Genomic DNA, 12,558 nt, shown 5'->3' on the forward strand with positions numbered 1-12,558 from the left:
AGAAAGCATGGTCAGTGCATTCAGACCTTCCTGACTCAGTGAGTTTCAGAGAAATGTTTTGATTGCTTTGTTGTGACAGAAAAACTTCCTTTTCTCTCATTTTTTAAAATTCGTAGGAAGGAGTTCCTGATCACCAAAACTGCCAACTGCTGTTCATCCTCAGGGGAACATGAACGTCTGAACCAGTTTAAATGACAATCCATCCAATGGTTATTGAAATATTTCAGTCTGAACCACAGGTGTTGACCTGCTGGTGGTGCTAGATAAAAAGTCTGAATCAACAAAGTCAGTTAATGAAGTTGATCCTCTGGGGACCAAGAATGTGTAGAAAGGCTTATGTCAATCCATCATCCATCCTTTAGTCCAGTACAAAGAAATTCTTCTTTTATCATCCACCCAAATGCAACAATATGATAATCATAGAAATAGAATATGAACAGATACATATAAAAAGGAATATAAAATAACTAGTGCAAATATCTACGTGCAAATGAGTGTAAACAATTAACTGAAATGTAAAAAACTGAAACACTGTGTGAGATAAAGTAGTCCATGATTTTAGTCTATGATTCTAGACTCCTGTCAGCTGTTTAGGAGTCTGATGGCAGTGAGGAAAAAGGACTTCTTCAGTCTTGAGGTGCTGCATTTCACACTCTAGTACCTGAGGCCTGAGGGCAGGAGTGGAACAGTCCAGGTCTGGGGTGGGTGGGGTCCTTGGTGGTGGAGGCATCTCCCCTAAGGACTCTCCTGTGGAGTCCTGGTGATCTTCTCAGCAGTCTGCTCTCTGCTCTCCCCTCTCTCTCTGACTCTCTCCTCTCTCTCACTAACACTCTCCTCTACTGGGGATGCTATCTCAACCTAGCTCAACAAAACATAAATAGAGACTGTGGGTTATTTTTTCTCTGATAAACAGACACACACCTGCATTGACATAACACTGGCAATGCACAAACTGATGTCATTTTAAAGTGTGATGTTCTTTCACTTTAGTCTACATTGTCTTTAGCCACCTAGGTTTCATAAAAACTGACCCAAAATCATTTTTCCAGGTCTAAAAAGTAGCTTAGCCTGGGCCTACTAGTTAAACAATGAATAGCCTGATAATGAAATCAGAATGCTGCCCGCTGACTCACTCTTCATGTTGGTGAGTGGTGACTTTACATTTTCAAATACGCCTAGAATTGTTGGATTCTCTTGTAAAGAGGCGCACAGCTGCATTGGCATAACATGCAATAGACAAAATTATATAAAATTATTTCATTTAAAATGAAAGTGTGATTTTCTTTCATTTCTGTTCATTGTCCCTAACCACCTACATAAAAACTGCCTAACACATTTTTCCAGGAACAAAAAGTAGCTTAGCCTTGGGCTAGCCTACTACTCACCCCACAAACAATAATAGTCTAATAATGAAATCAGAATGCTGCTCGCTGACTGACTGTTGTTGTTGGTGAATGGTGGGTTTAAAAAGTATTTTCACATTCAAGACTACAAACTCTTGCGCTGACTGTTTTTCTTTTTCTTTTTTTTTTGCCGAATGCATTACACAGGCAGGACCAAAGCAAAAGGGGTTGGTGTTTAATAATGTGATTAGACCAGACCAGTGTCAATCAGCCCATCTACTGGTTTAATGGGCTGGTCAGACCAATATGTAAATTTAAAAAAGAGTGTCGGGACTGTCAGCCCACCAGGAAAATACCCGGTATGTCAGATGGCCAGTCCGTCCCTGGCTGTAGAAGTTGCAGAGGATCTTTGGCATCATGCTGAACTTCCTCAGCCTCCTCAGGAAGTACAGAAGCAGTTGAGCCTTTTCAGGGCCCGTCCACACGGAGACGCTTTTTGGTTTAAACTGTTGTTTATTTGTCGGTGATGATGTGAAGATGATGAAGGAAAAGATCTCCGCTGACACTGTCTCTCTTGCATATAAAAAAGGTTTATTACAAAAGATTACAGCGTCTGATACAAGCATTTGCAACTGCTTGGAGAGCCCCTCTGCCAAATTGAGACTCTCCCGATCTCCGTCCTAAACCCAACCTATATAGGGGGAGTTTGTTATTGTCCACAACTTAATCTATACCAGCTGGAACAGAGTTCACTTTTCACATAATGAGAAGCATATAGAACTCCTCTTACATAGGTATGCAACCTTTAACCTCAGGCCCCTCAATCCTTTTACTCCAGACTTCAAGTCTGCTAAATCCTGACACTAACATAAACACTGGCTGTCTCTTTCATCACCTTAAAGTCAAACATCTGGTGAACCATTTGACTTTACAGAATGTTTTTTAAATTCAATATACCTCAAAACGCAGATGTTTTGCATCGTTTTGGCCGATCGTCCACACGAATCCTGTAAACGCATTGCCCTACATAATAATAATAATAATACATTTTATTTATAGGCGCCTTTCACGTCACTCAAGGTCACCGTACAAATTGTTTAAAATAAAACACAATTCAATACACAAAATAGTTAAAATAAAACACAATTAAAGTACACACAAGCATAATATAGAACATATAGAACATACAAATGACAGATAGCATGGGAGATAGAAGTGAGACTATGGAATGGAGTAGGCCTGTCTGAATAAATAAGTTTTGAGCTGAGATTTGAAGGTGGTGACTGAGTCTGAATTTTTTAAGTGTTCCAGGAGGATCTTCCAGAGGCAGGGGGCTGAATGGGAGAAAGCTCTGAACCCCATGGTGGTCAAGCGAGCAGGTGGGATGGTGAGTTGCTGTGATGAGGATGACCTAAGAGTGTGGGCAGGAATGTTTATTTGGAGCAGGTTAGTGAGGTAGTGAGGGGCGAGGTTGTTTAATGCCTTGAAGGTGAGAAGTAGGACTTTGTAGATGATACGGAATTTGACAGGAAGCCAGTGGAGTTGCTGCAGGACCGGTGTTATGTGACTTATGGAGGGGGTTCTAGTGATGATACGTGCAGTGTAGTTTTGAACCAGTTGTAGCTTATGGATGGATTTGTCAGGTAAACCAAATAAAAGGGAGTTGCAATAGTCCAGACAGGACGTGACCAGACTATGGACAAGAGTGGCAGTATTTTCAGGTGAGAGGGATGGACGGAGACGGGAGATATTGCGTAGGTGAAAATAGGCTGAACGGGTGATATTGTTAATATGAGAATGGAAAGAAAGAGTGGTGTCAAGGATGACACCCAGACTCTTAACCTGGGGAGAGGGGGAGACTGGGGAATTGTCAATTTGAATAGAGAAGTTGTTTATATTAGATAGGGTGGTTTTGGTGCCAATGAGAAGAATTTCGGTTTTACTACTGTTGAGTTTAAGGAAGTTGGTGGAGAACCAGGTTCTGATTTCCTGAATACAGTCCGAGAGGTAAGTGGGTGGAAAGGTAGAGCTGGGTTTGGTGGACAAGTAGAGCTGGGTGTCATCCGCATAACAGTGGAAATTAATATTATACCTATGAAATATCTGGCCAAGGGCCAACAATGGCGGACTACATGCTCGTGTTCCTGCTGGAGATTAGGGTTACTAGGGCAAAATATCATGCTCCTGTGCCACCACGCTGAGCAAAAAAGGCTGATGGACAACCACATAAGAAACATTTTGTAAACAGCGCTCAAGCTTTATGCGCATGCTCCACCTCATCCTCTTCGTTTTTGGTGAATGTCTGAAACCGAAACAGCGCCACCTATAGGCCTGGAGTATGAAGTAGCGTTTTCAGTCGTGTTGAAACGGATCCGTGTGTACGCGAATATTCTTGAAACGATGCCAGGGAAAACGGAGGGGGAAAAGATCGTTTTGGTACGTGTGGACGGGGCCTTAACCAGCTGTGTGGTGTTCATGGGCATCACACCTGTGGGGGATGGGGGTGTTGCAACACGCCCACTTTTTCAACAAGGTGATTTCACCCCCTTGACTTATTTTTCCTCTCAAGTTGTCGTGCAATTAGGTGACAGGAGGGAAACAGAAAGCTGTCAATCCATAAATGCACTAATTCAATTTTATAGTAGTACATATTCTTGCATTAATGCCATGTAGGTGTTCATTTAGGTAACTTAAAGCTGTTTGTTGGAGCTTAAAATCTTCTTTCAATGAAGAAAATCCCCTACATCAACTCATCCCTGTTACTGCTCTCAGAAACTAGAAAAGAATAGAAATGATGACAATAAAATGCAATGAAACTATTAAAATCTTAAATAATAAGAGGAATAAAATAATAATATAGAGTACGATAAAGGCTAGGATGAAAGATTAGTTAAAACAGATTAGAACAACAAAATATATGTGAAATAATAAAAAGCAGATAAAAGAACAACAAAATAAATTTGTCACGTTTTCTGTCATGTCTTTCGTCATGGTTTCAGTCATAGTCATCGTCATAGTTTTTCTGTTCTGCTTCCTGTTTTATTTTGTTAAGTTCTGGTTTTCCTTTGTGTTGCTCCATGTCATGTTTTCTGTCATGTTTTCTGTCATGGTTTAGTTTCTTGGATTTTCTGTTTATTGTATTTTGTTAAGTCTTGTTTTTTTCATAGTCATGGTTTAGTGTTTAGGTTTTCTGCTTCCTGTTTTATTTTGTTAAGTTCTGAATTTCCTGTTTTGTTACTCCATGTCTTTTTTCCTTTTGATTAGGTTATTGGTTTCCCCTTGTCTCGTTTCTTGATTTGCTTCACCTGTGTCTCGTCACCCCTGCTCCTTGTGTGTGTATATATAGCCCTGCCTTCCTCTTTGTCCCTGTCACGTCATACTGCTTGTTTCCCACGTTTCACTTCATAGTTTATTCATGTTCCATGCCAAGTCATAGTTTTGTTTGTGTTTTTGAGTTTTGCTTTTTGGATTTCCTGCCTTATCAGCAGCATCTTTAGTTTTTGTAAGTTTTATTTTTGTTTGCATTAAATATCTTTTTGCCTACTCCTGCCTCTGAAGTCCTACATTTGAGTCTGAACTCCAACCCCCGCCACCCCTTCTTGACAAAATTAATATTTCCTCATCAAAATCAAGGCTGTAGAGGTTTCTTCTAAGTTCACATAAAATATTTCAACACTTCCATGTTCAGGAATATTAACACTGAGTTCTTTATGTAGGATGAGGAAGGGAAGTCCAGGAGTCAGGACAAAGGAGAGAATGGAGAAGAAGAGGGAGAGAAGAAGAAGGGGAGAACATGAGAGGAGAGGGAGGGAACGCAGTGTTCTTGTCACTCACACTTAATAAAATCCTAATAAAACATAAATTAATTGCTTAATACCATGGTATATGATTGTAAATATCTTGGGTTATATAGCGTTGTGCTATAATGTATATTTTTAATGTAATATTATTTGCATATCCTCATGAAGAAAATCTAGAAATGCGTTGCATTAGTTTTGGAGACTGAAACAGGGGCCAAAGGTGGTTGCAGTGCTCATGTGCTACCCCTAGAACCCCTCACTTTTAAAATTGCTGCTCCACCTCTGGTGGTGTTCAGTGTCCAGGTGAGGTTTTCAGTGATGTGGACCCCCAGGTACTTGAAGCTGCTCACGTTTTCCTCTTCAACTTCTAGGATACAAATTGGCTGATGAGGGTTCCTGTCCTTCCTCATGTCCACTATCATCTCTCTGATCTTGTCCGTGTTGAGGGTGAGGTTGTTGTCCTGACACCATGCCATCAGACTGGACACCTCCCTCCTGTAGGCCGAATGTGGGCCAGCACCACTCTCTGGAAGCACTTCATGATGATTCAAGTGATTGCTACTGGCCTGTAGTCATTCAGGCAGGTTGATGGGGAAGGGGACGATCGCTGTTGTCTTGAAGCTTGAGGGGCCGGTGCTGTGAGAGAAGCTGAAGATGGAGGAGAGAATGTCTGTCAGCTCGTTGGCACATGCTCTGAGGGCTCATCCAGGGATGTTGTCACATACTCAGCATAGTCCTGTGTGCTAACAGAAGAGTCCTCCAGTGTGGCTGCAGCTTTAAACACATCCCAGTCTGTCCCAGTAAAACAGTCCTGCAGGGTGCTCCAGAGTTTAAACTATTTGGTGACGGGTTTTGTTGGTTTTATCTGTAGGCTGGGTACAGGAAGAGATGTGGTCTGTGTGTCTGAAGTGGGGGTGGCGTGCTGCCCTGTATGCACCCCATATGTAACTGTGCTCTCCATCATGGACAATCAGTCACATCCACTACACCAGACAATAGAGGGGCAGCAGAGCTCATTCTCCAACAGACTGATCCAGCTCCACTCCCACAGTGAACGCTATAGGACTTCATTCATACCATTTTCAGTCCAGCTGTACAACAACTCACCTTTCTGTAACAGACAACTCCATGTTATTCATCTTAACGCTATTGCACCTTATCATCCCTGTGTATATATGTTCTTCCGTCTCTATTTCCTGTAGATTTGTAAATACGCTAATTTGTACATTTTTGCTTATACTATTTTTATTTTATTTTACTTATTTTTTTTTACTTTATTTTATTTACTCTTTCTTTTTTCTGTCCACATGTTTGTAGTCTTTGGGGAATACAGTCCATAGCTTGCACTGATTGAAGTCTCCCATTGTGAGAATAACGTCATCAGGATGAGCTGTCTCTGATGACGTCATGTAGCTTGCTGAGTGCTCTAGTGGAGTTGGATCATGGGGGCTCACGCTACTAAAGTAGTGGACTGAGAAACCACTGACATTAACATCAGAGCCATGCTGCTAGTGTGGCTAAAAGAAAAGAGAAGAAGAGACAGTCATGTTGATGTGAACATTAGAGAAACACATCATGGAGCTGAAATATGATCCTACTTCCTCATTTGGACTCGTTCACCTCAGCTGACTCTCTCAACAGCACACAGGTTTTTGTATTAGTCTTTTTCACTGTGTGGCAGCGGCTACGGCTACTACATCTTTGGCTCTGGAACTAAACTGTATGTAACAGGTAAGAAGAAACATTTCTTTTCCTTCAGTTGTTTTATTGTAGAAGCTGAAAATGTGTTTAAAGTCAGTTTGTGCTGCTTCAGCCTTTCCATGTTAGTTTTTTCCTCATTAGTAGAGAATTCATCCTGCAGCCATTGTTCCATAAGAAAAGCTCAATCATTTCTGAAAACATGTTGAAATCTGACTGAACAACTAAAGTTCTTCTTTATTTCTGTAAATATTAGTGACGTTCCAAACATTTAGGATTTGATCATCTCAGTAATTCTGTGACATATGTTGTTGAAAACAAGATGATATTTAATGTTCAACTATTTCAGATTGTTTTGAAGTGTCTATCGATTGTATTGGATCATTTCTGAAAGTTAGAACCTTGTCAGATCTAATCGCTGTCAGTTATTATTTATCTGATGGTAAATGTGTCTTTAATTGATAATGGATTCATAGGAAAAGAAAAAAACACAAAGTGAATGTGATATTAGAAGAAATAGAATTGACTCCTACAATGTTTTATTACTATCATCAGCATAAAGTATTTAAACATTTGAACATGACTGACACAAACTTGTATATTGATGTGTTTTATTAGTGATTAAAGTCTGTGCTCTTAAATGTGGAATATTCAATACATATTGGAATAAGTGAAATGACAAACGTTTAATTTAATACAAAATAATACAAAAGTTAAAAATAGTTGCTTCTTTTGATTTCATGTCACAGCTTAAAAAGGTTTAATTTAATTTAATTATATTTAATAGAAAGTAGTACATAGATAATATTTTTTTTTCTTTTTAAAGGAATAGTTGCTTATTTAAATTCAGGCTGCTCTTCTTTAACTTGCACATTTGTGAACGCACCATTAATGCTGAACCGTATGTAGAGGTTTTGGAGCAACAAATGCTGCTATCCAGATGACGTCTTATTCTGGAAGGCCTTTATAAAATAAAATAAAATAAAATAAAATAAAATAAAATAAAATAAAGGATCAGCTAAAATCTTATATTAAATCAGATTGTAAAATATTTGCCGTTCTAAACTACAGCAGCTGTGAGTTGATAAAAGACGACGTGATGAAACACAGTCGACATGTTTCTGTCCCAACTTCTTTGAAACGTGTTGTTGGATTCAAATTCAAAACCAGCAAATAATGTCTTTTGATGAAGATAAAATAAGATAATCCTTTATTTATCCCACCGTGGGGAAATTTGCAGCGTTGCAGCAGTAGACAGTTTAAGGACAGAGCACACAGGAGATAAAAAGAAGAATAAAACATTAAATAAATACAAAGAATAGAAACTGAAATACAATAGAAATCCTACTTACGTATGTATGTATGTATATTGCACATGAAAGAATAAATGGATGGATGGATGGATATCTTTATTGTCACTATAACAAGTACAGCGAAATTACACCAGTCAACCCGTACATATACGTACAAATGATATGCAAACACAAGTTCTTCCAAATATATTAAGGATATTCCAGTTTGTGTTGTGATTGTCCAGCGTGTGTTTGGTCTACTGGGAGCAGGCTTGATTATACAACTGATGATTGATCAACCACTGGATCTGTTCTGATTGATTTTATATAGCATCAGTTATTTTGGAAACAGAAATTTACATGAAGATATATTATAATGTCTACTGAATATGTAGACCGATCAGCCGTAACATTATGACCGGTGAAGTGGTTAGACGACTGGGTCAGAGCATCTCCAGAACTGCAGCTCTTGTGGGGTTTTCCTGGTCTGCAGTGATCAGTATCTATCAAAAGTGGTCCAAGGAAGGAGAAGAACCAGAGACAGGGTGGTCATGGGCAGCAAAGGATCATTGACCCTTGTGGTCCCATCCAACAGACGAGCTACTGTAGCTCAGACTGCTGAAAAGGTTAATGCTGGTTGAACTTTGTTCTGTATTGATGAGTAGTTTAGTGATCAGAGTCCATGTAGTTTCCAGGATCAGACTGAATGCAGAGCAGTGCTGGAAGCTGCTGTTGACTGTGTGAATGTGTGTGTGCTGTCAAACTTCAGATGAGCAGGTAGTGAAGCCCGTGGTGAGCGTGTACCCAGCAGCAGCATCCAGAGAGGGGAAGAGCTCCCTGCTGTGTCTGGCCTCATCCATGTTTCCTCCTCTGGTCCAGTTCTCCTGGAAAAGACAGAAGAAGAACGACCCTCTGGAGGAGCTGACCCCTGCTCAGGGAGAGCAGCTGGAGCTCAGAGAGTTGGCACGCAGAGCCTCCATCATACTGGTGGATAGAGATGATCTGGACAAGTATAAATATCACTGCTCCGTCAAGTACGAGGAGGGGACAGTGGAGGTCACAGTGGAGGACACAGTGAAGGCCACAGTAGAGCCCCAAAGCCAACAAGGTAATGAAGGCTTGGTGACTGTGTTCAGCAGTGATTCAGCTTCATGTGGAGACGCTGTCAAAGAGAGCAGAGGAGCAGAGGACTGACATGTCTCATTGCAGCTCCAAACATTTGACTCCTTTTCTGTTTCAGAGGTTCCAGCTCCAGCAGCCTCCTGTCCTCCAGAGAGAGAGCCAGCAGACCTGCCAGCTCTGCAGCAAGATCACTGTAAGATCACCTGCTGCCTCTCTGCATGGACAGCTCCAATGTCCAATGAGGACACTAGAACAACTTTACAGGATTAATCTGACACTTCCACTAATTCATATCTGTCTGTCTGTCTGTCAGTGTCCTTCCAGTCTCAGTGCAGGGTGAAGCTGCTCTGTCTGCTGTACACAGTGCTGATAGTGAAGAGTCTGGTGTACTGCTGTGGACTCTCTCTGCTGATGAGCCTCAGAAACAAGGGACCGTCCACCAACTCCACACATGCTGACTGACTGTTTTCTGCTGCTCTTTTCTCTCCATCAGATCTCATCAGTTCATCTCATTCATCACTTTGATCAGTATTTACAAATGTTGTTGTAATGTGCTTCTTTGTAATCTGTATCTTTTCATTCACGTCTTGATTGTCATCCTGGAAATAGAAACACATATATTCACATAGAAATCTGCTCTTATGACGTCTTCATTCTCTAGTAGTCTAGTTTATTTCCACTTTCAACTGTGACTTGTATAATAATCATCATCAGTTTCCAGCAGGCTGTTTCTTCTGCTCTTGTGTTTCTTTCTAATAAATGCAGACTCCACCAGGCTGCTCTTTTCTTTCACTGGAACACACTCAATAAACACAAGAAACCGACACAATCCCAGAGTCTGGCTTTGATAAACTGCTTTTTATGTGTCTTAACAAAGCAAGTCAAATACTTTAGCTCGTATATTAGGAACTGTTGGACGTTAGTTAATAAAGTTGAAGCTTAAGCAGCTTCCAGTTCCTGGATGTGACGTCTATGAACCCTGTGAATGAAGCACAGACTGCTGCACTGATAAAAAATGAAGCTGGAATAGAATTTCCATGAGAAATGTGGGTCAGTGTGGTTAATGAGGTGAACTCATGGTGGATTAGAACTGATTGGGACGTTCAGACTTTTTTTTGTCAACTATAACTCAGTGAAATAATGAGACTTGAGGTGAACCAACATGGACGCCTGCTTCAGAACAACAGCATGACTTGTTTATCTCATGTGTTTGTGTCTCTGTCTCAGTGAGGCTTGTGTTCGGTTCTGATTAATGAGAAAGAACAGGAAGCATTATTGTTTCCTATAGAAGTTGAAAATATTCTCATGGGATCAATTTAAACACTTTGCAGGCAAAGAGTTCAACTTCTTTAAAGTTCTATTTATCAGAGAGGAGAAATTTATGAGCAGATGTAAGATTTTAAACACACCACAATAAAATAATTAGTTTCATTTAATTGCAAAAAAACAATTGAACATAATTACTGATTGTAATGTTTAATAATAAATGTAAATGTGTTTCTCTCTCAGATGAAGAACACAGGTGCTTCCTGGAAAGATTCTTTAACCACAGCTGGTGGTTGAAACTGTCATTGTGTCATTAAAGTGAAAAGCCACAGCTAACGGTGTGGAGGCTGCAGAGCACAAACCCACACAGCCCGTCTGCTGCAGGAAGGAAGTCTGATTGGCTGTCAGCAGTTTGTTTTCTGTCCTAATAACCACTGAGAACAGATTCATATCTGCTGCTGAACACACTCATCACCTCCCCTCCCTTTCTCTTGTTTTCTGTAAACCTTTTTTCCTCTGAGCCCTCCACCCACACAGAGTTGAACTGAGTCTGATCACCCACCTGAAGCTCATGTCCTGGTAACATGTTCAGGGTATTTAGAGGTTTGGATGATTAAAGATGCACTTTACACTTTGAAATCAACAATAAGAACATTAATTAAATGTTATTTTATTGATCAGACACCTCTGTGATTAATGACTGATTAGGATTTATCCACTAACAGGTCCAGTTAGAGGACCATGAACTTTCAGTGTTCAGCTCTCAAACAGTTGAATTTCCACTGACACACTGACCTGCTGCTAATGAAACTATTTCATGACTGTTAATTAAACACATCCTTCAACATTCAAACTTCAGCACCGACTCATCAAACCGCTGGATGATAGTTTTTAACAGTCGTAGCTTCAAATCAGCTCTGCTCTTTATTCATCTGTGTAAACAACAGTGTCGTCAGCGTAGAGTTTGACATCCACACCGACACATTTATATTAGAGAACTAATACACAAACTAAATGATCTGAAGACACAGAACTGAACCTGGTGGAACAACCACAAACACTAGATGTTCATTTTGATTTAAAATGTCTTAGGAACAATCATCAAATTACTTTGGGGTGTCAACATAATGAATCTTTAGACAAGAAGAAAAACAAAACACCATTATTATTTTATAGTTGTTGTATTTTAATAGAACAGAATAAATGGATGAACACACTGCATTGTATTTCGATAAGAAAAAGAAAAAGAAAGCAAACACATGTTGTATTAAATGTTGAAACATCTACAAGGAAGTTAATTCTTTAATTGGTGTAATATTTAGAAGTTACAATTAAGAGATTTGATAAAGAAACTCTGATAAATCTATCTGACTCTACATTACAACCAAAGCATCATGACTAACATTTGTGAATACTGATGAAAGTGATGAATGAGATGAACTGATGAGATCTGATGGAGAGAAAAGACCAGCAGAAAACAGTCAGTCAGCATGTGTGGAGTTGGTGGACGGTCCCTTGTTTCTGAGGTTCATCAGCCGAGAGAGTCCACAGCAGTACACCAGACTCTTCACTATCAGCACTGTGTACAGCAGACAGAGCAGCTTCACTTGATATTGAGACGGGACATAAGGAACCTCTGAAACAGAAAAGGAGTCAAATATTTGGAGCTGCAGTGAGAAATATCAGTCCTCTGCTCCTCTGCTCTCTTGACCCTGAACACAGTCACCAAGCATTCATTACCTTGTTGGGCCACCATTGTCCCCCCCTCATGTTCGACGGAGCAGTGATATCTATACTTGTCCAGATCATCTCCATCCACCAGCCTGATGGAGGCGCTGCGTCCCGACTCTCTGAGCTCCAGCTGCTCTCCCTGAGCAGGGGTCAGCTCCTCCAGAGGGCCGTTCTTCTTCTGTCTTTTCCAGGAGAACTGGACCAGAGGAGGAAACATGGATGAGGCCAGACACAGCAGGGAGCTCTTCCCCTCCAGGTGGGCTCTGGATGCTGCTGGGTACACGCTCACCACGGGCTTCACTACCT

General features: G+C 40.5%; 1 protein-coding gene and 1 gene segment (V, D, J or C); one reads left to right on the top strand and one right to left on the bottom strand.

Annotated features, from left to right (window-relative positions):
• Positions 1–5,612: 5,612 nt before the first annotated feature.
• LOC311488930 (immunoglobulin lambda-like polypeptide 5) lies at positions 5,613–9,334 on the top strand (the record flags this gene model as incomplete). The annotated part of the gene is made up of 3 exons (XM_084545801.1): positions 5,613–5,723; positions 6,805–6,874; positions 8,903–9,334. The coding sequence occupies 3 exons, from the start codon at positions 5,613–5,615 to the stop codon at positions 9,325–9,327; spliced, it is 606 nt and encodes a 201-aa protein (XP_084401927.1). The 3' UTR covers positions 9,328–9,334.
• A 2,445-nt stretch (positions 9,335–11,779) lies between these two features.
• The window catches only part of LOC311489664 (immunoglobulin lambda constant 6-like), a 75,093-nt gene continuing 74,314 nt past the window's right edge, over positions 11,780–12,558 (bottom strand). The window contains exon 3 of the C gene segment in view: positions 11,780–12,261.

The sequence above is a fragment of the Chelon labrosus genome, assembly GCF_963514085.1.
Source record: "Chelon labrosus genome assembly, chromosome: 6".
NCBI classification, from domain to species: Eukaryota; Metazoa; Chordata; class Actinopteri; order Mugiliformes; family Mugilidae; genus Chelon; species Chelon labrosus.